The sequence below is a fragment of the Eumetopias jubatus genome, unplaced genomic scaffold (genome assembly GCF_037043125.1).
Source record: "Eumetopias jubatus isolate StellerSeaLion01/CBP00866 unplaced genomic scaffold, mEumJub1_p1.0 scaffold_7, whole genome shotgun sequence".
NCBI classification, from domain to species: Eukaryota; Metazoa; Chordata; class Mammalia; order Carnivora; family Otariidae; genus Eumetopias; species Eumetopias jubatus.
The window spans coordinates 48,442,471-48,463,463 of record NW_028274813.1 but is presented as its reverse complement, the minus strand read 5'-3'; the positions used below and the strand labels follow the sequence as shown (position 1 = coordinate 48,463,463).

Below are 20,993 nucleotides of genomic sequence, written 5' to 3'. Positions count from 1 at the left end.
GGTTGGAAGAACATTTCTGAGGAGATTCGTAAGCTGAAGCCATTTCATTCTCCTCCTAAGCACGGGAGGATGAGGAGGCCAGAGTCCTGGACTCTCTCTTTACGGAATTCCACTCTCCTTGCGAGGTTCTCAGGGAAGGACAGCAAACAATTCCATTGTTTTTGCTCCAGAATAACGATATTTTCAAGGCTACCTGGCCAGGTGTGCCTGTGCTCTAGAGACACCGGTAAGACAAAAAAAGCGGTAGAATTCTTCCAGCCTTTTATCAATTAATTACAAACCTACTTACAGCCTTCACCCTTCCTTACACACACACACACCATCATTCTCTCTGCTCACATTACACAGGTCTGGGCAGAGATCTTTATCTAAATGCAAAACTCTGAATTGCTAAGTGGCAATATTAGCTTGAGTGTTGGGTTAGCCCTGATCACATTAAGCAAGATCACATAAAGTAGCACTTGTATCAATTTTGACAGTCCTGAGCCCATCCAGATGCAAGCCACCATTTAATCTGGTTTCCTACTGATTGCTAATTTAATTCTCCTATAACAGCAGCCAATCATGTGTCAATCATCAAAGCTGTATTTAAAATCAACCTAGGGGGCACCTGGGTGGCTCAGTCGTTAAGCGGCTGCCTTCGGCTCAGGTCATGATCCCAGAGTGTTGGGATCGAGCCCCACATCGGGCTCCCAGCTCAGCAGGAAGCCTGCTTCTCCCTCTGCCCCTGCTTGTGTTCCCTCTCTCGCTGTGTCTTTCTCTGTCAAATAAATAAATAAGATATATATTTTTTAAATCTCAATTTGGTTTTAGGATGCTGTATAGTCACAACAGAAAAACTTTAGACATCCCATAAAAGAAACCACAATTTTGAAAACTACCTTACCACTACACTATGGAAACCCCCTATTTGGAATAACATGATATGAGTATAAATTGTATTGACAGTTTTCAAACCTGGTAATATAAAAAAAAAAAAAAATTGGCTCATTGCAATCATTTTAAATACTTTGCTCTGGACTAGTATATCTAAAGTCCAGTAGAATGTGTATTATATCTGTAACATCTGCACCCCCGAGAGTCAACTCTGCCTCAATGGCAGGGCTCCCCTCTGACATATACTGGGAAAGGGGAGATATTATCTTGCGTATCTCTGAGTGACCCACCCAGTGTAGGGGCTTTCCCTGGTTCTTCCAGCTCTGTTCTGTCTATCCAGTAAGTACTGCCTGACCTTTGCAGACCTGTCCCCATGCAGAGGATGCTGCTCCCTTCCTGTGAGCCTCCCCAGAGGGTAACGTGGGCAAATATGTTTCTTACGCTGGCCTCTTCACTTTCTGCCACCACCCAGGTGTCACTTTCCTGAAAGCTGTGTAACTAAAGGGAATGACAATAAAAGAGATAAAACTCCACACGAAATGTGGGCTTTTCCCATAATCCAGGAGAAAAGCAGCAAAGAAGTTTAACCTTTCTTAGAAGACACTTTCCATTCCTAATCTTGCTCTCCGGATCACAGACCTCACTGCCCAAGGACCTCTCCTAATGCATGTTGTAACTTTCCCTCCACTTTTTAGGCACCCCCTTACCTTGGGGGTTAGTCCAGCCCCAGCATCTACCCTCTCTCCTAAGCAATTCATCTTCTTGACTCCTGAGTTACTCCCTCTATAAGAATTCCAGGATGGGGATAGAGAGGTGGAGGCCTGAACATTTTCTGGGTAAAAAGGTGGTGGATTTGCTCTTTAGTTAACACATGAAATCAAACTATTCCCACAAGGGGTTTTTGTTTCCTCACTTTTGCTTTCTGACTAGTTTTATGATGTTTACTCTTGTAGTTTGGTAGGTTAGGATTTCCATAGTATGATCAGCAAGCAACACTATGCTAGAAAGCTTGTAAGTCAACTGCTAAGATGATTGGGCTGGTATTATGGACAAAATAAGGACTTAAAAAGCAGATCACTTCCTGCAAAAAGTAGTGGTTGCAAAGGATCTTCAGATAGGAGTAGGGTTTGAAGAGCAGAAAAGTTCAAACACTCTACCAGTTAGGACCTGCTTCACTACAGGGAAGAGAAACACAATCCCCAAAGTTAACTTGGTAATATAACTGCAGAGTCCAGAGAGAGCAGCCGGCTTTAGGCATGATTGGTTCCAGAGGCTCAAAGTGAATACAAGTTTCTCTCTTTGCTTCTAGACTCTGCTTTCCTCTGGGTTGACTTTATTCTTGGGAACTCAGGGCTCATTTCATCATTAGCATTAGCTATCCTAGAAAAGAAGAAATGTGGGGCGCCTGGGTGGCTCAGTCGTTAGGCATCTGCCTTCGGCTCAGGTCATGATCTCTGGGTCCTGGGATCGAGCCCCACATCGGGCTCCCTGCTCTGCAGGGAGTCTGCTACTCCCTCTCCCACTCCCCCTGCTTGTGTTTCCTCTCTCGCTGTCTCTGTCAAATAAATAAAATCTTTAAAAAAAAGAAAAAAGAAAAGAAAGAAAGAAAGAAAAGAAGAAGTGCCTCTAATCCAGGAGGGCACTGTGGGGTTAGCTTGGGTCACATGACACCCACCCCTAAACTGCAGCTGAGGACATGAAGCAGTTAGGCTAGGTTTACAGGGCGGGCAGAGGGGTCAGTGCAGTGGGTTCTGGGAAATTTGGTCTTTATCGGACAGTTGGGAGAAAGTCTGATGGAGGACAGAAGTTATTGCTACAATTGTCCACTATATGAAAAGATCATGAGTAAAGACAGGAGCAGTAAAATACACCTGTATATCCAGAAACATCCACTTTGGCAAGAGAGCAAGAGGCAAGCGACAGGAGTGTACTGGGAAGGATACTGAACGTCCAGCAGGTTCTGGGGACGTTTCTGAGCAGAACTCCAAGTTAGGAAAGTGCTCTGTCACCACTGTGTGCACAGATGTGTGTGGAGACTATGACGGAAGCATAAATTAGAGGTAATGAGGTCCGAACCTGAGGGGACGGCAGTAAAAACAGAAAGGGGAGGACTGTGAGTCCCTCTGATGGGGGATTCTATGACCTGCCGGTTTTATGCAGAAGCAGAAGGACTTAAAGATGGTGAGAGAATGATACCATTAGTAAAACTAGCCAGCAAGGCAGACAAGTCAAAATTGTAGAAATTTTGCTCGAAATGGACACACTGCTGCTTGAGCAAGCAGAGGAAGATATCAGGCAGGCAGCTAAGAGGCAAGGGCAGGGCTTCAGAGAGGGGTCAGAGCCAAAGGCCGAGAGAGGAAGAATCTACAATAAGCTTGTAGTGGGAGCCATGAGAACTGCACCACCTATGAAGGAGAGTGCGTAAAGGTGAGCTGTCAAAGGACAGAAATCTGGGGGATCGTGAGGCAGGCAAGAGAGAAGGAACAGGATGATGACTGACAAGGAGCATCCAGACTGTGGACAGAAGGAGAAAGTTGAATTTACTGGAGTCAGACTGGAGGGGAGTTCCATTCCCAGAGAGAAAATGAATTAGACCTCGCTGTTCAACATTAAGACTTCCAGGGTTGGTTCTGTCCTCTTAATTTTACATTCTCCTTGTTCCTTTTCACAAGCAAACTCACAATCAAACGAAGTCCAGTGAACAGCCAGGGAAGCTAAAGATTTCCAGCTTTCTGAGAACCAATATTTATTTCCACTCTAGGCTAGGCTGCATTAATGTGAGACCTGAGCTTCCTAGCTTTAGGAATAACATATTCCTTTTTGGGTCTTCTCTCATTTTTATAGAATATGGACTACATAGTAAAATAATTATCCAAGCACTGCTGTGCTGCAGACAACAAAACTGTTGACCGGCAAGCAGCATTACTATGTTGATTTGGGGACAGAGGTACAAAATCTGAACTTGGCCCATGAGAGGTGGGCTGGAGATCTTGGTGTCTGTAGTACACAAATAGGAGTTATATGACCATCAACATATTTAAATTAAGAATTGCTTGTCCCTGAAGCCATGGGAGAAGACATTTGCAAGATTTCTTTTATTAGTTCTCTTCTTTCCAATTATTCCTTGAATTCTGATATTTCCCAGCATCTTATCTTGGATGTCTTTTTCAATCTATACATCTTGAGTGACCTATAAGACCTCACTTTTCACTATCCACCCTCTCCTCTGCCCCCAAACCTATATATTTAGCTGCCTATTACATTATATCTCACCAGGGTTGCAGTATGCGGTTGTTCAGGCTGTGTACTTCAAAAAGGGCCATGAAAGGGAACACCATTCACATTATAGACTGTTTTGAAGTTAAAGAAAAAAATTTTAATTATAATTTGACTCCAAACTTGTATAATTTATATACATGACAATTTTCTGGTACATGGCAGTCAAGTCTCTAGTTCTGATAAATTAATATCACTTTTCCATAGAAAGTATTTTAAAGAAAAAGAATCCTATCTGATGCGCACAAGGGCGCTATGTGGGCTGTGGGGGCCCTGACTCTACCAGGATGCTCCGCGGGCACCTAAACCATTTCCTGTTCAGTCTAGGTCCACAGTGGCTCTCGAATCCATCCCTTCTTGTCCATTCTCACTACTACTGCCTGAGTTCAGACCCCCTCCCCGCTCCCCAACATTTCTTGGCTGGGCCATTGTTCATGCTTCTTTCTTGATCTCTTGGCCTTATATTTTGTCCCAGGACTATCAGAATGATCATTATAAAATGATTTGACTCAAGTGATTTCCCGGTTTCATATCATCTGATTGCCTGCAGAATTCAACTTATACTCCTGAATATGGTATATAAGACTCTCCATGTCCTTCCCCTGCCCTCTGCCTACCAATCACTTGATACACCCTATGTTCCACCACCACCAAACCACCATGGTTGATGCAGTTTGCAGGTGCTTGTCTGGAACACTGTCAGGCTGTCCACTGCATTCCAATTCATCCTTCAAAAGTCAACTCAATGGTCCCTTCACACAATCGTCCCTGATCAACCCAGGCAGGGTTAACCGTACCCTCCTTTGTACAGCCACTGTACCTAATTCATACCTTAATTATTGCACTTCTCCCAGAGTTGCAATTCTTTTTGCATGTCTATCACATTATGGATAAGTGAGCAGTTTAAGGATATAGATTGCGTTTTACTGATTTATTTGCCCCTACTACCTAAAAGAGTACAAATGTGTATACTGGACACTTAGGGATACCTGTTTGTTTGTTGACTTAATTGAAAGAGTGAATTAATGTGTCGAATGTTTCAGAGAAGTCACAGAGGGTGGATTTGATAATGGGAGAAGGGAAGAGAATTTAAATGTCTTGAGGATCCTTTACACTAGGTGTTATTCTAGACACGCTACATATGGGACCTCAGCTTCAGGTTAAATGAGGAAAAACTAACAAGCCGTATTTCATTTGCTGTCCCCTGTATAGTATTTTGGGGAGTCTCCAGTAACTTCTCTGCTAAATTCTGCTCTTGCCCTCTGCAGCACTGGGATCTTCGTGGTTTCAAGGGGGCTAGTTCTCTTTTGTTTTATTTTTTTTATTTTTTATTTTTTAAAGATTTTATTTATTTATTTGAGAGAGAGAGAGAATGAGAGAGAGCACGAGAGGGAAGAGGGTCAGAGCGAGAAGCAGACTCCCCGCCGAGCAGGGAGCCCGATGCGGGACTTGATCCCGGGACTCCAGGATCATGACCTGAGCCGAAGGCCGTTGCTTAACCAGCTGAGCCACCCAGGCGCCCTAGTTCTCTTTTGTTTTAGTATTACATTCTGCTGGGAAGCACCAAACCAGTAATGCCTAATATCTTATTCATGCCTTCCAATTTTTTTTTTTTTTTTTTTTTTGGTAAGAGCAACCTCTTGAGTCTCCTCCCCATGACCTCTTCTTTCCTGTGATGAAGGTGGAGTCTAAAGAGGAGGTGAAAAAGTCAGGGCGGGACATAAAAGTAATTGATAGGTATGCTGCAAAACGGAATCCCTCCTTTTTGACAATTGAGGCTTTTGTTTGTTTTCCCCTGGACCACGTCATGTGTTGTTTACTTAGAATGACTTCTCTCACACTTCTCCAGTTTACAAGACTTGGCCAGTCTCAATTCTCAGAGTGAACTCAACAGCTGAGCTTCTGCTGAGAGATGCCTTCCTCCCTGCTCCCGTCTCCACATATTACCTAGCTTAGCCATCACCACAGTGCTCGCCAGGGCGCAGCATTCTTGTTTCATGGAAAGGGACATCTGCATTCAGAAAGGTCAAGTTGCCCAAAGACATACAGGTGGATTAGGTAGTAATCAAGTGAACGATCTTCTCCAGAGAAAAACAGAATGTTCAAGCTTGGGTGCATAACAGGAAGGTGAGCAGAGCTGGGGCTGTCTCCCGGGGCTAACGGTGAATTCTGTTCCTCCTGGCCACACTAAGCCACTCCTGTGCTCTCCTCTTCCTTAGGATCTCAGGTTAACAACCAGATACTTCAGACAGAGAGTAACAGACTGAATGTGGGTGTCATATATATGCCTGAGAGCACAGAGTTTTGGAACAACGAAACTAAAAAAAAAAAAAAAAAGGATATTTGTGACAAGATTTAGAAAGAAGATAGCTATTTTAAAAGCACATTTTTGGGGGCGCCTGGGTGGCTCAGTCAGTGAAGCATCCTACTCTTGATTTCAGCTCAGGTCATGATCTCGGGATCATGAGGTCAAGCCCCGAGTTGGGCTCTGCACTGGGCATGAAGCCTGCTTAAGATTCTCTTCCTCTCCCTTTGTCCCTCCCTACCCATCTCCTCTAATAAATAAATTAAATACAAGAAAAAAAAAAAGCACATTTCTGTAACAGAAATCCAAAGACACTCTGGTTAAACATTTATTATTTGTGAGCCTGTAAGACTTATATTTCCTGTTTTTAAGTTTTGAGAAACCAGGCCTATGTGAATTACACACCACGAGATTATTCTTTATACTCATTCTGAATGCAAGTGTAAAGCTTCTCATCTAAGTTTTGGATAAAATATGCTGTTTAAGTTTGGAGCACTCCAATATGCAGTTGTACTGTGCGTGCAGTACAAGCAGGGTTTTTTTTTTTAAAGATTTATTTGAGAGAGAGAGAGCGAGTGCACATGTGCCCAAGCAGAGGGAGAGAATTTCAAGCAGCCTCCCCGCTAAATGCAGAGCCTCATGCCAGGGCTCAATCCCACGACCCTGAGATCATAACCTGAGCTGAAATCAAGAGTCAAGACACTTAACTGACGGAACCACCCAGGCACCCCACAAGTGGGTTTTCAGGACACATTCCTAAAAGAACAAGGTCAGGTGTTGCATGTAGATACATGGATGTTTGTATTGTATACTCTTAACTCCAGCAATGATTTATCAGAGCAATGATGAGCCAACATGTGGACCTGGAACTCACACTGCTAATGCCTGGGTTTCAGTAAACTAACAAACTGGAATAAACGTTGACTTTAAAAAAAATTGCCCACTAGTGTTTAAAAGCACTGATCCATCAAGGGTTTAATAGACTGCCAGTACTACTTCATTAAAGCTAACAGAAATCTGCTAACTATTCAAACATTTAAGCCTATGAAATCTACATCTAGAATAGCTCTTTTCCAAAAGCCTTCAGTTTGCTTTGCAGGGGAGAAATATCAGTTTTCAACCTCATGAATATTTAAACAGTGTGAACTTATTCTTCACCAAGATAAGTTAGTGTATTACAGGTAAGGAATAAATGTTTCTAAAAATTAAAACCAGCTATTTAGTGTTCATGACAATCTTTTCCATCAATGGAAAATAAAAAAGGCTTTGAAAATTTAATAAATGCAGGTAAGCCCATGTGCCTCTTTACAACGGCTGATGAGGAAGCAGCTACAATTCAAGTTTCTCTTGTTCCTGTCTGTTGGCACAGACTCCCCCAGGTAGCCCAAGGGATGAGCGACACTAAGCTCCTGCAACCCATCACATATATTTGTTATGTGGTAAAAGATCGCTTCTTTAGGAGGTAACTGCTACACAAGTATTTTATAGTCGCCTTGCTCTTTTAGAGTCAATACATTCAAACTTTGAACATAGTTATGTAGATACATCAAGTCCCACTTCGGAAAAATGACCTGCTGCTGTACTTTCATTACCTACTACCTAACTGGTCTCAGTTTTACAGAGAGAAAGAGCCACAGAAAAACTAGGTAAAGGTCCAGGGAGGTGGAATGTTAATCCTGGAGCTCCAGGCAGCAAGCCCAGGCTCCTGTATTTAGAAATGAGTCTCCTATTTCTATAGGCCTTTGAATGTCCATGGCACTTACTTTAAAACCATAAAAACAAGTGGGAAACAAATGTTTTTCTTTCACCCCATTTTCTTCGCCTTTCTAAAATTGCTTACTTGTTCAAGTAACGGGGTATGGAACAGCATTCGCAACCTCCTCCTACCCAGGGGCCATTCCTACAATGATGGGGGAGTGATGGGTACATGGGCCCTACACTCTCAAAAAGATGCCCAGATTTTGCACTGCAATACAGATAAAAATCGATTTACATTATACACATTTTCCTACCTAGTCCCTACATGTAAAGTAATTTTACCTCTAATATTAATCACAACATTTACTGAACACTTACTATGTGCCAGGTACCTAAAGGCATTACATGTATTAAACTGATTTAATCCCATGGCAAACTATTAGGTAGATAGTATTATGACCCTCACCTTACATATCAGAAAACAGGCACACAAAGTTTAAGTAACTTGCTCAAGGTCACACAGCTAGTAAATGGCAGAACTGGAATTCAAGCCCAGATAATCTGGTCTTTAGGCCTATGCCCTGACACATGGTTTTCAGAATGCACATGAGAAACATTATCACGGAGATAATCTTCTCTAACACATTTTTAAGTCTATTATTTGAAAATTATCTTTTTTTAAAGATTTTATTTATTTATTTGACAGAGAGAGACACAGCGAGAGAGGGAACACAATTATCTTGTTATTAACAGAGGGTTACATAAAATCTACCTCACAATTGATGGACTCACTAGATCTTCACAAAACTCCAACCAATACTTCAGAACCTAAGACAATATCTTAAATGACCTCAAGTATGCAACAGTTTTAACCTAATGGGTTCCAAATGGTTTGAGAATTCACTGCTTTCTTACTCAAAATTATGTAAAGTGAAAATTTTGCTCTTCCATCACTTGACTAATTTTCAGTAAAATTTTGTTGCCACAATTTTTTTCTGTATTAGCTTGAAGGTTCTCCATGGTACAACTGACTATTCTACTTTTACAATGTTTACAATCAATGAAGCAAAAGGTCTTCAAAATCCAGATGTTCCCTGAGGAAAAAGACAAAAAGTCAAACAGATGGCCTAAGCCTACAGGACTGTGGTATATATAGCCAAAGACAGAGCTTCAGTCTTTTGATGTAAAAGCTACTTATTACTCTAGTGAGGAAGGTACACTGGTTTGAAAAACTAATTAAAATTAATTAGAAGTTCCAAGTACCTCAAACATAAAATCATGCATTATATAAAAGGTACTTTCAAGGTCAATTTCATTTTCAGAACCTGACCAACTAATTCAGCCTCTTAAATATCTCTCACAGAAGATGGTCTATGAATTAGACAATAGAGAAATGGTCTATAAATTATAATTTCTGTAGCTTTATCAACAATATTCAGAAATTCAAAAAGCATATCAGAATGCAATGTACAGAAAGACAAGTCAAATACAATTTTATAAGAAAAAAATTCAGCTTTACCTCCACTATTGTTATGGTCTGAATGTTTGTGTGTCCCACCCACAACCCAGCCCCAAAATCTTATGCTGAAACCTATTCCCCCCATGTGGTAGTGTTCGGAGGTGGGCATCTGAGAGATGAGTACGTCATGAGGGTGAAGCTCTCATAAATGAGATAAGCGCCCTATAAAAGAGACCCCAGGGAGATCCTTCACTCTTCTGCCACTTGAGGTTACAATGAAAAGGCAGGGGCCTCTGAGGAAGTTGGGGCCTTGATCTCGCTTGCACTTTCCGGCCTCCAGAACCGTGAGAAATAAGTTTCTGTTGTTTATAAGCCACCCAGTCTGTATTTTGTTCTAGCAGCCCAAACACGCTAAGACAACCCTGCTATACTCAAAAGCAACTCCCAAGAAGTAGTTTGATTCTTTAAAATCTGGTTTAGTTTACCTTTAAAATGCAAGTGTGATTCCATTTCAAAATAATCTTATTTTAACAACTTCCTTTTTATAAAATGTTTAAAGACAAAGTCAAGCAATGCCATCTACAGGGAAACTTTAGAACAACAGTCCTATTTCTATAACCCACACTTTTAAAAAACTTAATACAGTAGTTATAGTCTGAGTTAATATTGCATTTGGCATATTAACAAGGAAACTTTCAAGAAAAAGGTAGCTGTGTAAAAAACCCCACTATCATTCTGGATTAATACTGCTTAAAATACCTAAAAATAACCTAACTTCACTCCCAAGTCCACGAAACGTGATTCACAAACCCTTGGTTATGAACTCTACTGATTGAGATTCCAAGTTCTGCAATCTCAAAGACCTTTAGTTATAACTGGTATACAGGAGAGACTCAAGTCATTGGAGACTAGCCTGTAACAATTTCATTGTTCCAGCTATTGGACTCCCCTTTCCTCTTGAGTAGCATCACTTTTGTCTTCTTGACCAGGTTCTCTAAATTTTCAGGTAAATAATCAATTTCTAAAGCTCAGTCCTGTTTGTTTTAAAATGTATTTCGTAGAGGATTCCACATCGGATTCAAAGCTCTTTCCCTCCCTATGCAGTATAGGCCCACTCTAATCATAGATGGCTTATTATTTCTCCTCCCTTTGCTCCCTTTCCCTTGGGAAATAGATGCTAGGTTTCCTTAACACAGCAGTTCTCAATTTAGGCTAAACACTCAAACCACCTGGAGCCTTTAACAAAACTCCCATGCCTCTTAATTGAACTGGGACCTAAACATAGCTTTTGTTTGCTTTTAATTTCCCAGGTGATTCCATGTGCAGCCTAGTTTGAGAAACAATGCCTTACAACAGGGGCTCCCTAATTGGCTATAACTGCCCATGGGTTTCATGGTGCACAGTGGCAAGGCCCCACTCACCTAGAGGCCCAGAGGTGCATTCCTGAGCTGTCTCCCCACCCACCCCCAGCCCTGGCAGTCCCTGGAGATTGCAGGTGGCTGTATTCTGGTTGATCCTGTCCTTGGCAGCACACCTCACTCATCTACTGCACCTCCCTTTGAACTTCTCCATGTTGCTGCACAAGTCCTCTGGCCTCCAACTCCTGTGCCAACACTGGCTGGCAGGACCCATCTTTAACACCTCTGCCTGAGGTATCCCCACCTCTCCAATTTCATTCCCATGCTCTGAAATAAAAACACAGACATGCTGATCTGCTGGGTAAATCCAACCAGGTGGAGAAAACGCTGGGCACCCCTTCTTAGAAGCATCCTTAATCTTGAACTGTTCCCTCACGCCTCCCTCCTGTGGTGTCTGAGCACAGATGCACCCTGTTCTCTCCCTCATGAGAGAGCCCAAAAGACTAAATCCCATTCCCCAACACTGCACTCCTCAAAAGAGACCCCTCCCAGGCCTCCCTGGCTGTCTGCGGAATGGTGGTTCGTGATAGGGCATGTTACTTGAACTGTCAGCCCTCAGTAAGCCCCGCAGTGCTCAATGGTCCTACCAGTGGTTCTCTGATCTTACAATGTGGAGACTTGGTACCTTTTAATCTCTGCTTTGGCCTTATTCCAGAACAGGAAAACAAAAACAAAAACAACCCATGATTTAATGTTACAAATTACTTAAATCTACAGTCAGTAACTTAGGTCAGTTCTCCAGAACAGATGGAGATGAATGTATGCAAGTGACGTATTAAGGAGGTGATAAATTAAGTAAGGGACTGGGAATAGAACAAGGAAGGGAAGGAAGCACACACAGGGGTGATTCTGGTAAAGCTGTAGAGGTTGACCTCAACCCAACTCCTCCAGAAAATTTTGGAGTATAAGGTGCACTTTATGTAAGGGAAAGGAGCTGGGCTTTTCTACAGGAATGCCAAGAGACACTTTAGGCTGAAGACCCAGAGGTACTGACTATTAGAAGTAGAGTGAAAAGAGAGGGGTGAACAGGGATCTGAGAATGAGTGGATTACTATAGCTGGCCAGACTTTTATTATTTTTTTAAGTTGCATAATGTTATGGAATAGGCTAGAAAGTAGTCATCTGTGCCAAGACTTCACTAATAATAACTGGTGCTATCTGTAACTAAGAATCATACAGTTTACACTGTTTAGTAAACTGCTTAATGAAATGCTAATGGCAGTGTGAACAACGTATTCTGAGAAAGAACAGCAAGACAAACTTTAAAGACCAAAGGAAGCCTGAAGGAAAGAATGGTTCTTTTGATTTGGATCTTTAATTTCTCTAAATAGGGCTGCTTTTGCTTTTTCTGGAAAGCCCGATTTAGATGTTCATTTTCTTCAAAGCTATTTCTGAAACATTCACAAAATCACAGGATCTCTAAAACAATGTTTATTTTAATACATTAAATGTGCCACCTAGCACCAATGCCTACAAGTACCAGAATTCTATCCAGTTAATATTACTCTTCACAACTGGTGTAACTGAAGTCCTTGATAGATCAGTCTGTGGGCAGATGATTATCATAATAACATAAAACAGAGAATACACAGAACCAAAATCACTTGGTAAATGTATATAGAACCACATTTGTAGTTATTTAAAAACATTTCTCTGTTTCATGTAAACAACAATGGTGATTTTAGCCATATTCCTGGAAGATATATGCGAAGAAAAGTGCAAGAGCCAAGTAAGTGCACAAGCCTGAAACTGGACTTTTAATTCTTGCTCCATTCTCAAATGAAAAAGTTTGTAAAGATACCTTTTCCCCCTCCTGATTTCTTACTTTTATTCCTACCAACTCACTGAAGTATAATTTACTATCTAACTCACATAGACATGTACGGTGGAGGAAAAGAATAAAACTTTGGCTAATGGAAGTATACAAAACAGTATTTTCAGATTTTTTTTTAAGTAAAAGAACATTTAAATATTAAAGCTATCATAATAATAGCAATGAAGTGGAAGATACATATGATAAAAACCACTGCATAATTATATTAAATTATATTAAAATAAAAACCAACTTTTAGATTTATTGATCTTGAAGACAACTAAATTTTACTAGTTGCAACTTAAATAGATGTAATAGATGTCTCTCTTTAGAAACTGGATCAATTTATTTCTAGTTTCCTGACAAAAATGCCAAGTCAACCATGCCACTTCACTATTTCCTGCAGACTTTAGGCAAACCTCAACACCTATTTTCATTTGAGGAGTGACTGATACACAATTTTCTTTTAAGCAGAACTTGATGCTGAGCTACAAGTAAACTAAGTTGGATTTCAGGCTCATTGGCAGGCAGGCAGTCAGTAATCATTTTTCAAATTGCAGGCAGCCCATGGTGGTTGTCAGTTATATATCGAATCTCTATGGACATGCTGGAAAAATCTATGAACACAATCTTCCCATGCTGTATTCACATGCTCCATTCACCATTCACATCTTTAGCTTACCCAGGTTGTTAGAGGTTTGGGTAAGATGACTAAAGATTTCACGATGGAGATTTCTATAAGAAAAAAATGAAAACTTTAAAGATTGATTTCTTATAAAAAATTATTTACTGGTACTTAATACTAAGTAATATGCCTAATAATGGCTAAATGCAATTCAAATGAACCACCATGCATAATCTCAAAAGATGACTTTTTTGCTGATACCTAAAACAAAGCAACCAAAGAAAAATCAGATACACTGGACATCATCAAAATTAAAAAGCTTTGTGCTTCCAAGACAAACTATCAAGGAAAAAAAAAAAAAGACAAACCACAGAATGGGAGAGAGTATTTGAAAGTCATTTATCTGGTAAGGATCTAGTATCCAGAATATATAAAGAACTGTTACAACTCAACAGTAAGAAGACAACTCAATTTAAAAACAGGAAAAGTATTTCTGTAAAGATAAACAAATGGCCAATAAATACATGAAAAGACAGTCCACATTAGTCACTCAGGAAATGAAAATAAAACCCACAATGAGATATCACTTCACACCTACTGAGATGGCTACGATAAAAAAGATGGACAATGACAAGCGTTGGTGAAGATATGAAGAAATGAGAACCCTCAGCTACTGCTGGTTGGAATGTAAAATGGTATAGCAGCTTTGGAATACAGTTTGGCAAATTCCCCAAAAAGTTAAACATGGAGGTCTCATATGACCTAGCAAATCTACTCTGGGTTTATACCCAAGAGATTTGAAAACATAAGTCACACAAAAATTCTTATATGAATATTCACAGCAGTATTATTCATTATTGCCTAAAAGTGAAAAACCACTGAAATGCCCAATGACTGATGAATGGATGGATAAGGTGTAGTATATCAAAGAAATATTAAAACCATTTTTTACTTCTAAAACTATAAAAACGAGTTAAGTATTGATGATGTATGCTACAACATGGATGAACCTTAAAAACACAATGCTGACTGTAAGAAGCCAGATACAGGAAGCCACATAGTGTGTGATCTCACTTCTATGATATGTTCAGAACAGGCAACTCCACAGAGAACAGACTGGTGGCTGCCAAGGGCTAGGGAAAGGCAGGAACAGGAAGTGACTGCTAATGGGTATGGGGTTTCTTTTTGGGGTGATAAAAAAAATGTTTAGAATTAAAAAGTGATGGTTGTGCAGCTCTGTGAATATACTAAAAACCACTGAATTTTACATTTTAAAAGGGTGAATTTTATCAATTTTGTAAAAAGAAGTGATTCTTGGCCAAAAAAAAGGGGGGGGGCTTTACATTTAGGAAACATAAAATCTTTACACCTCAAAAGAAATTCTACTTTTAAAACTACACAACAGCTTGAGCTAAAACCAGATTCCTTAAGGCATAAAACATTTTTAAAATTTATCTTTGTATCTCCAGCACTATGCCAAATGAAAGTTAGTAAATCTGAATTACTAATCCCACCACCTCTCTTTCCTTACAGTTCTAACACCCAGCCTTGATCCCCCAAATTATGTTATTTGCTTTTGACTAGAATTCACATAATCAGAAAACTTCATCATGAACAAATTCCATGAAAGCAAAGATAACAGAAACAAGTGGGACTTAATAAATTTAGTATCCTTAATTCATAAACTAGATCATGTCCTTGCCTTATACTAGTCACATATACAAAAGGTGATACGAAATGGATAAAATACAATTCTCCTCTACACACGCAAATTCTAGGCATACAGAGGCAACCCATGTAAAATGTAATTATTTAAACAGGTAAAGAAGCAATAAAAAAGGGGGTAATATACATAAATTCTATTTAACTGAGTGCATTTTTATTTACTGGGCCGATCTACCTTGTTATACTTTGGACTATTTAAAAAAATCTGAATGGTTGGAGAAAGTTCACGGGAGTCAGAACTGGCATTTTTAAATCTGAGAGATAACAGAAATGTACAAATAGCTAAGTTATTTGCCTGAGGTAATGCCCAATTATAAAGCTCTATTATTTACAGATGGATAGGACCTTTATCAAAGAAGCCTGTTGTTTTTTTTTTTTTGTTTAGAGGAAGAATCCAAGGCCAGGTAGATTAAGTGATCTAAACACTGAGAGTGCCTGAGTCCAGTGAGTCATCAGAACTGTTTCCCTACATCAAATCAACATCTACACCACACATTAGCCCAGAGACAGTGACCAGCTAATAGATCTCCTCAGAGGATAAAGAGCTGGGAATGTATTTACCGATTTTTTCTTTCTGATGTATAAGATATGAATATCCTCACTTCGATATTCTTCATCATGTTTCTCCAAAGGAATTTTTTCAAAGTCAAAGTCTAGCTGGAGGAGCTATAAATTTAAAAGAGATATACTTCAAATTCAGTTATATGAGATTTCCTGTGGTGACAGAAGTCAGAGTGACAGTTAACTTTGGAGAAGTACTGACTGGAAAAGGGCACATGAGTGCCTTCTGAGGTCCTGAAAATGTTCTATTTATGTAGGGTGGTGGTTGCTTGGGTGTATACATATAAAAAATTGAGCCGAGCACTTGATATGTGTGCATTTTACATGTGTTTTGACTCAATTTAAACTGTTTAGCGATACAGAATTTTCAATTATAGTCTCCAAAGTTTATTAACATTCTTTACTTTCAAGAAAAACATGAAAATAAAAAAGAATTTTAGCACCTATCTGAGGCAGAGTCATGTATTTGCATTCTTATTTAAGCGAAGTAGTCCCTTCAGTGGCTAAACTGCAGGACTGTGTAGATGTACCTCAAGAGGAGTCACTTATAATGTGATGGATTTTTGCCCATCAAAAGGGTTTGGAGGACCACTGGGGGAAGATGGGTGAAAGATACATGGAGCTCTATGTACTACTTTTGCAACTTCCTGTGAGTCTTTAATTATTTAAAAATAAAAAGTCAAAAAAACCCAAAAAACAAAAACACCCCAGAAAGTAGATAGGATATCTTGGTTGAAGCTTTCATAAAAATGTAGAGAAAAGCACAGAAGTAAAAACATATCACATGTTTCTATGATGTACTTTCCAAAAGTAATATACGTCATTAATATGTTCCCAAAAGCCAGCATATTTAATAAACATGGAAAACTTTCCCAGAAAGACAAGGGTGTCACCGTTACTATTTTACGTTGTTCTGTAGATACTAGATCAACTTATTAGAAAAGAAAAAAGAAAGGATCAGAAAAGATGAAAAAGGTGGTGGGGAGAAGCTTAGTAGAATGGTGGGCAATGAAGGATACTCTCCATGGATTCATACAAGCAGAATGTGTTCCCCACTCAAAATTACCATAATATACTTGAACACATAGTCACATAATGCCTCAGTGAAGTCACATAAAGCACTACAAAAACAGATCTACTACTTACCTCAAAATATTTTTTCTCAATTTCTGGATTTTTTCCCATTGTTCGTTGTTCGTAACAACATATAATACAAGTCTCAAATCCACTAAGATCTTTTAGAGTTTTCAACAATGGCTCCAAAGACTGTTCAAAAAGGAGTATCACTTTTACTTTATGATTTTTAAAAATTTCTATTTTTACTATAAAAGGGGGATAGGGGAAGCGGAGAGTTACTATAACTCCCCTCCAATTTATCCATCTTTGAACCAGTCAACAAAGTACATGGGGTTAAAGCTCTGTAACTAATGATTGGTAAACTCCTCTTCACTAATCAACCATTGTATTTATTTCAATTTCCAAAAGACTCAAATGCCTGCATTTTGGAGTTCCCATAGGAAAACAAATGAAACTGACCTCACTCTTAAAAAATTAATTTTATTTAATCTATTTTAACTTGGAATTTTACCCACAAAAGTGAGTCTGACCCTAACCTGAGCATAAGTTAGTTCAATGTTTATTTTAAAAAAATGTGATGTCCACAATATGAAACAAACTGATATTTTTCAAAATATCATTCTGAATCAATCTTGCCATAGAACAAGGAATTCTTTACAATGCAACTTAATTCTCAATATCATGGTTAACATGTTCCCAAGAAAGAGCTTAAAAAAAACCTTAGCTTTTCAAAACAGATCCAAATAGCAAAACCTTTAAAATATTGCAGAAGCCTCTAGCAAAATGCACATAACACTTTTGTCAACATGTTTCACAGGTCTTTTGTTTATCACGAATATATGTATATAGTCCCTGGTAACCTTTATGTTCTTTACTGTGTCATCAACTATAGGACAAATATCCTGCATTCAGAAATGTTAAAATATGAAGAAATGTGCACTTTGGAATCCACAAATTATGGTACAAATTCTAAAGATGGACATTTCACTCACTGAATACTTACCTCTTCATAGTATATGCAGTCAGCCATCAGTATGTAGTCTGGCGGAGAAGTAAAGTCTTCTATTTCTTCCCCCCTTAAAAATGTCAAGCAGATATTTAACTGTTGCTTTAACAATTTAAAATACTGTTTCATAAACAAGTTCTGGAAAGTTCCCTTCGTATTAACTATGCTTTTAGTGAAACGCAATTTAAAGCAAACTACAAATCGTTCTTAAAACAAGCTGAAAGGCCATACAAACCATTTCAGTACCTTGGCTTGAACAGAACCAGTGACAAGATGCTTGTTCATATTAATATTAATCTTCAGCAAGTCTTGCAATTCCTCAAGATCTGTGACCACAACATCAGCCCTATAAAATAACGTCGATCGAAGTGTAGGCACAAACGTGCTAAACCACTAATCCGGGTTTCCCGAACAAAGCGGCACCCCCTCCTGCCAGCTCTTACCCAAGGGTAGCAGCCATGAGCCCCACGGCCCCAGTGCCAGAGCCCAGCTCCAGCACAGATCGCCGGCTCAGAGCGTGGGCCCCATCGCCGGAAAACCCGGGCGTTTCCAAGTACTTAGAAAGGACAATGGCAGCGTCCCAAACAACGCAGCCCACGCCGCCGGAACCATTCTGCTGCAGTCGTAACACCGTGCCATCTCGCTTTTCCAAAACTCGAACGAAGTTCCGCAGTGGGTCCTCCACCGAGGACTCCAGGGTAGCCGCCATCGCTGCCCGGCAACAAGTTGCGGCGCGCGCAGTGACGTCACACCCACACGCACCCCCCACGGCCGGCCTGAAGAGGGCCCGGCGCCCCCTAGTGGCGAAGTTGGCGCCAAAGCGCGTGCGCAGAGGCACAAAGCTGGGAAGGCAGGATTACCCGCGCGTAGTCGAGCACCGGGCTCCTCTAAATTACAAGCCTGGCTTAACAAGAAGGCAGCTTAAATCACTCTTCGAGACAAAGCTAATATTGTCACCTGCTCTTTACCTGGGGTGTTTTTACCTGGAGAATAATTCACTCGGTAGTTACTGGCCTTAAATCCAGGCAGTTTCCAAGATCTTACCAAGAAGGGTATGTATAATCCTCCTTATCAAGAGTTTCCTAGCATGCTCCTAATTTTTCATCTGAATGCATAAAAATGGTCGCTGGAAGTTTGCTGATTGCGTTTTAACAGTTAAGACAAAGTTATCCTTCTAAAATTTACATCACTTAAATTCCTTGGGATTATGTAAGTTGCACAAAATATTGAAAATAATGTGGGTGTATGTATTTCCACAGAACTCAACAATCTCTCCCCTTGTTCCTTATAATGAAATGATGTAATATATGGTGATTAACATAACAATAAAAATTTAAAAAAAAATTAAAAAATAAAAGTCTTTTAAAAATTAAGACTGGGGTGATTTATTAATCTTGTTAGGAACTCTGATACAAAGCACAGTAAAAGGCCACAGACCAGTAAATAAACAACGTGGCTTTTGGCTACTTTACAACTGCTGCTACAGCACTATCAGCAAAACACGCTTTTTCATCACTTTGAACCCAGGAGTCCAAATGGTAAATAAAACTTTTGCTCACTTCTCTGAATAAAAAGTTTAATAAAGTTTTAAGTATGTTTGCTGGTTTAGATGTTACCAATCTAAAAAAAAATTTTTTTTTAATTTTAGTTAACATGAGATTTATAGAGAAAGTTACTATGTTTTGAGGGCAAGGCAGCTGGTTCCTGTGCCATAAGAAATTTTCCTCTGAATTTCTCAATTAGTAAAGTAGCAGATTGTATTATAGGCCTCGAGTCACTTAAATTTACATAGGTTATTAGCATTATCTTTAAATATACAATATAAACAAAACTGTACATACATGGCAAATTAACTTTGTTTTCCAAAACAATAGGCAACTCATTAGCTAAAGACACCATAGTCTGCAAAAACAAAAGGCACATCTGAATGAGATACATGCCCTTTTTCCCTCTATGATTGGGTTAGGTAGTCTCTGTATACATTTTGACAAAATAATAAACACAGTGCATTCTATTATTTTCATTCTATTTTTCATTTTTGTCTTCAGCAGCAAATTCTGGCATTTAAGACATGGCATTAAAGAGTTTAAGAACAGTGGGTGTTTTTCACAATTCTCTTAAGTGTAAAAACTAGAAGTAAAAACTAGAAGATGGTCAAAGAGTTTTAAAAATCAGTAATACCATACACCCCCTATATTTGTGTAAATTCATTGCCTTAAAAAGGCATCTATTACCCAAATTTGAAAAATTCCACAAATGCACTATCCCCTTTCAGTGCAATCAATGTCACTTTAAACCATACTTTAGCAGAGTCTACAGTGCAAATATAAATTCTTTATACTGGCCTTTTGGCAGCACTGAGGATCCAAGACAAGGCAATGCTACTGATCACCTGAGGATAATGATAAAGGACTTCTGTATTTTTTTTTTCCAATTTTTAAAAGCTTATTTGATCAGTAGCATTTTTGTAAGAGCATTATTTGTAAAAAGTACTAAAATACTATGCTTTTTTGAATAAATTAAAAAAAAAACCCTTTACAAATACCATTCCAGTGTCATGACTACATATGGCTAAGGTCATTGAGGAGTTTCCGCATTTTCTAGCAAAGGCAGTCTGTATGATGGAGGGTGCGAAAGCTCCCGTTTGTAAGTCTTTGGTGGCAGTTTTGGTAGGTGAGGGCTTGAATTCTGCCTTGGTGGAATGGGGGGAGCTTGAGGATGAGCAAGGTTGTTGTGACTAGAACTGAGCACGTAGCATCGACGTGGTACTCTCGGAGAGGGTGTGCTAGGAGGAGTATTTGGCGAATTTGGACAGGTACTAACGTCTCTGAACCAGTCTGGATCTCTGTGAAGATGTCCTAGTGGAGGTGGCTGAAGATTAAATGGACAGTTTATAAAGTGTTCTGGAGGCCGAAGGGGAACTGGTGGAGGGGTATCAGGAAGAGGATCTCTTGGCGGTGGTGGAGGTGGGCTATGCAGAGGCCCATCAAATGCACCAGCAGGAGCAGGAACTCTGGGTTTTACCTTTGGAGGAGGAGGTTGTCTTGGTGGAATAGCAGGGGGGTCATCATCAGATTTCGTATTTCCCTCAAAAAAAATAAAATAAATAAATAAATAAATAAATAAATTATACCTCCATTCTCCTGAAAAATCT

The 20,993-nt window shown here is 39.6% G+C and overlaps 2 protein-coding genes across 3 annotated transcripts in view; both read right to left on the bottom strand.

Annotated features, from left to right (window-relative positions):
- Positions 1-8,823: 8,823 nt before the first annotated feature.
- On the bottom strand, positions 8,824-19,116 carry VCPKMT (valosin containing protein lysine methyltransferase). 2 transcript variants are annotated; one of them, XM_028106800.1, is made up of 7 exons: positions 18,283-19,116; positions 18,075-18,185; positions 17,837-17,909; positions 16,903-17,022; positions 15,757-15,861; positions 13,528-13,580; positions 8,824-9,249 (listed from the first exon to the last, which is right to left on the bottom strand). In XM_028106800.1, the coding sequence occupies exons 1-6, from the start codon at positions 18,546-18,548 to the stop codon at positions 13,566-13,568; spliced, it is 690 nt and encodes a 229-aa protein (XP_027962601.1). In that variant the 5' UTR covers positions 18,549-19,116; the 3' UTR covers positions 8,824-9,249; positions 13,528-13,565. The 2 variants fall into 2 exon arrangements, with proteins under 2 accessions (XP_027962601.1, XP_027962545.1); XM_028106744.2 differs by lacking the exon at positions 8,824-9,249 and having other exon boundaries at positions 12,451-13,580.
- Positions 19,117-19,199: 83 nt separating this feature from the next.
- Positions 19,200-20,993, bottom strand: part of SOS2 (SOS Ras/Rho guanine nucleotide exchange factor 2) — an 81,379-nt gene continuing 79,585 nt past the window's right edge. The window contains exon 23 of the mRNA XM_028106625.2: positions 19,200-20,926. Within this exon, the coding sequence (XP_027962426.1) occupies positions 20,417-20,926 (510 nt within the window). The 3' untranslated portion in view covers positions 19,200-20,416. The remainder of the gene's footprint in view (positions 20,927-20,993) is intronic.

Coding starts and splice junctions, on each gene's coding strand:
- VCPKMT (XM_028106800.1), bottom strand. CDS start 18,548: ATGGCGGCTACCCTGGAGTCCTCGGTGGAGGACCCACTGCGGAACTTC. Junction 18,186..18,282: donor CTCATGGCTGCTACCCTTGG/GTAAGAGCTGGC, acceptor GTTATTTTATAG/GGCTGATGTTGTGGTCACAG. Junction 17,910..18,074: donor CAAGCCAAGGTACTGAAATG/GTTTGTATGGCC, acceptor GACATTTTTAAG/GGGGGAAGAAATAGAAGACT.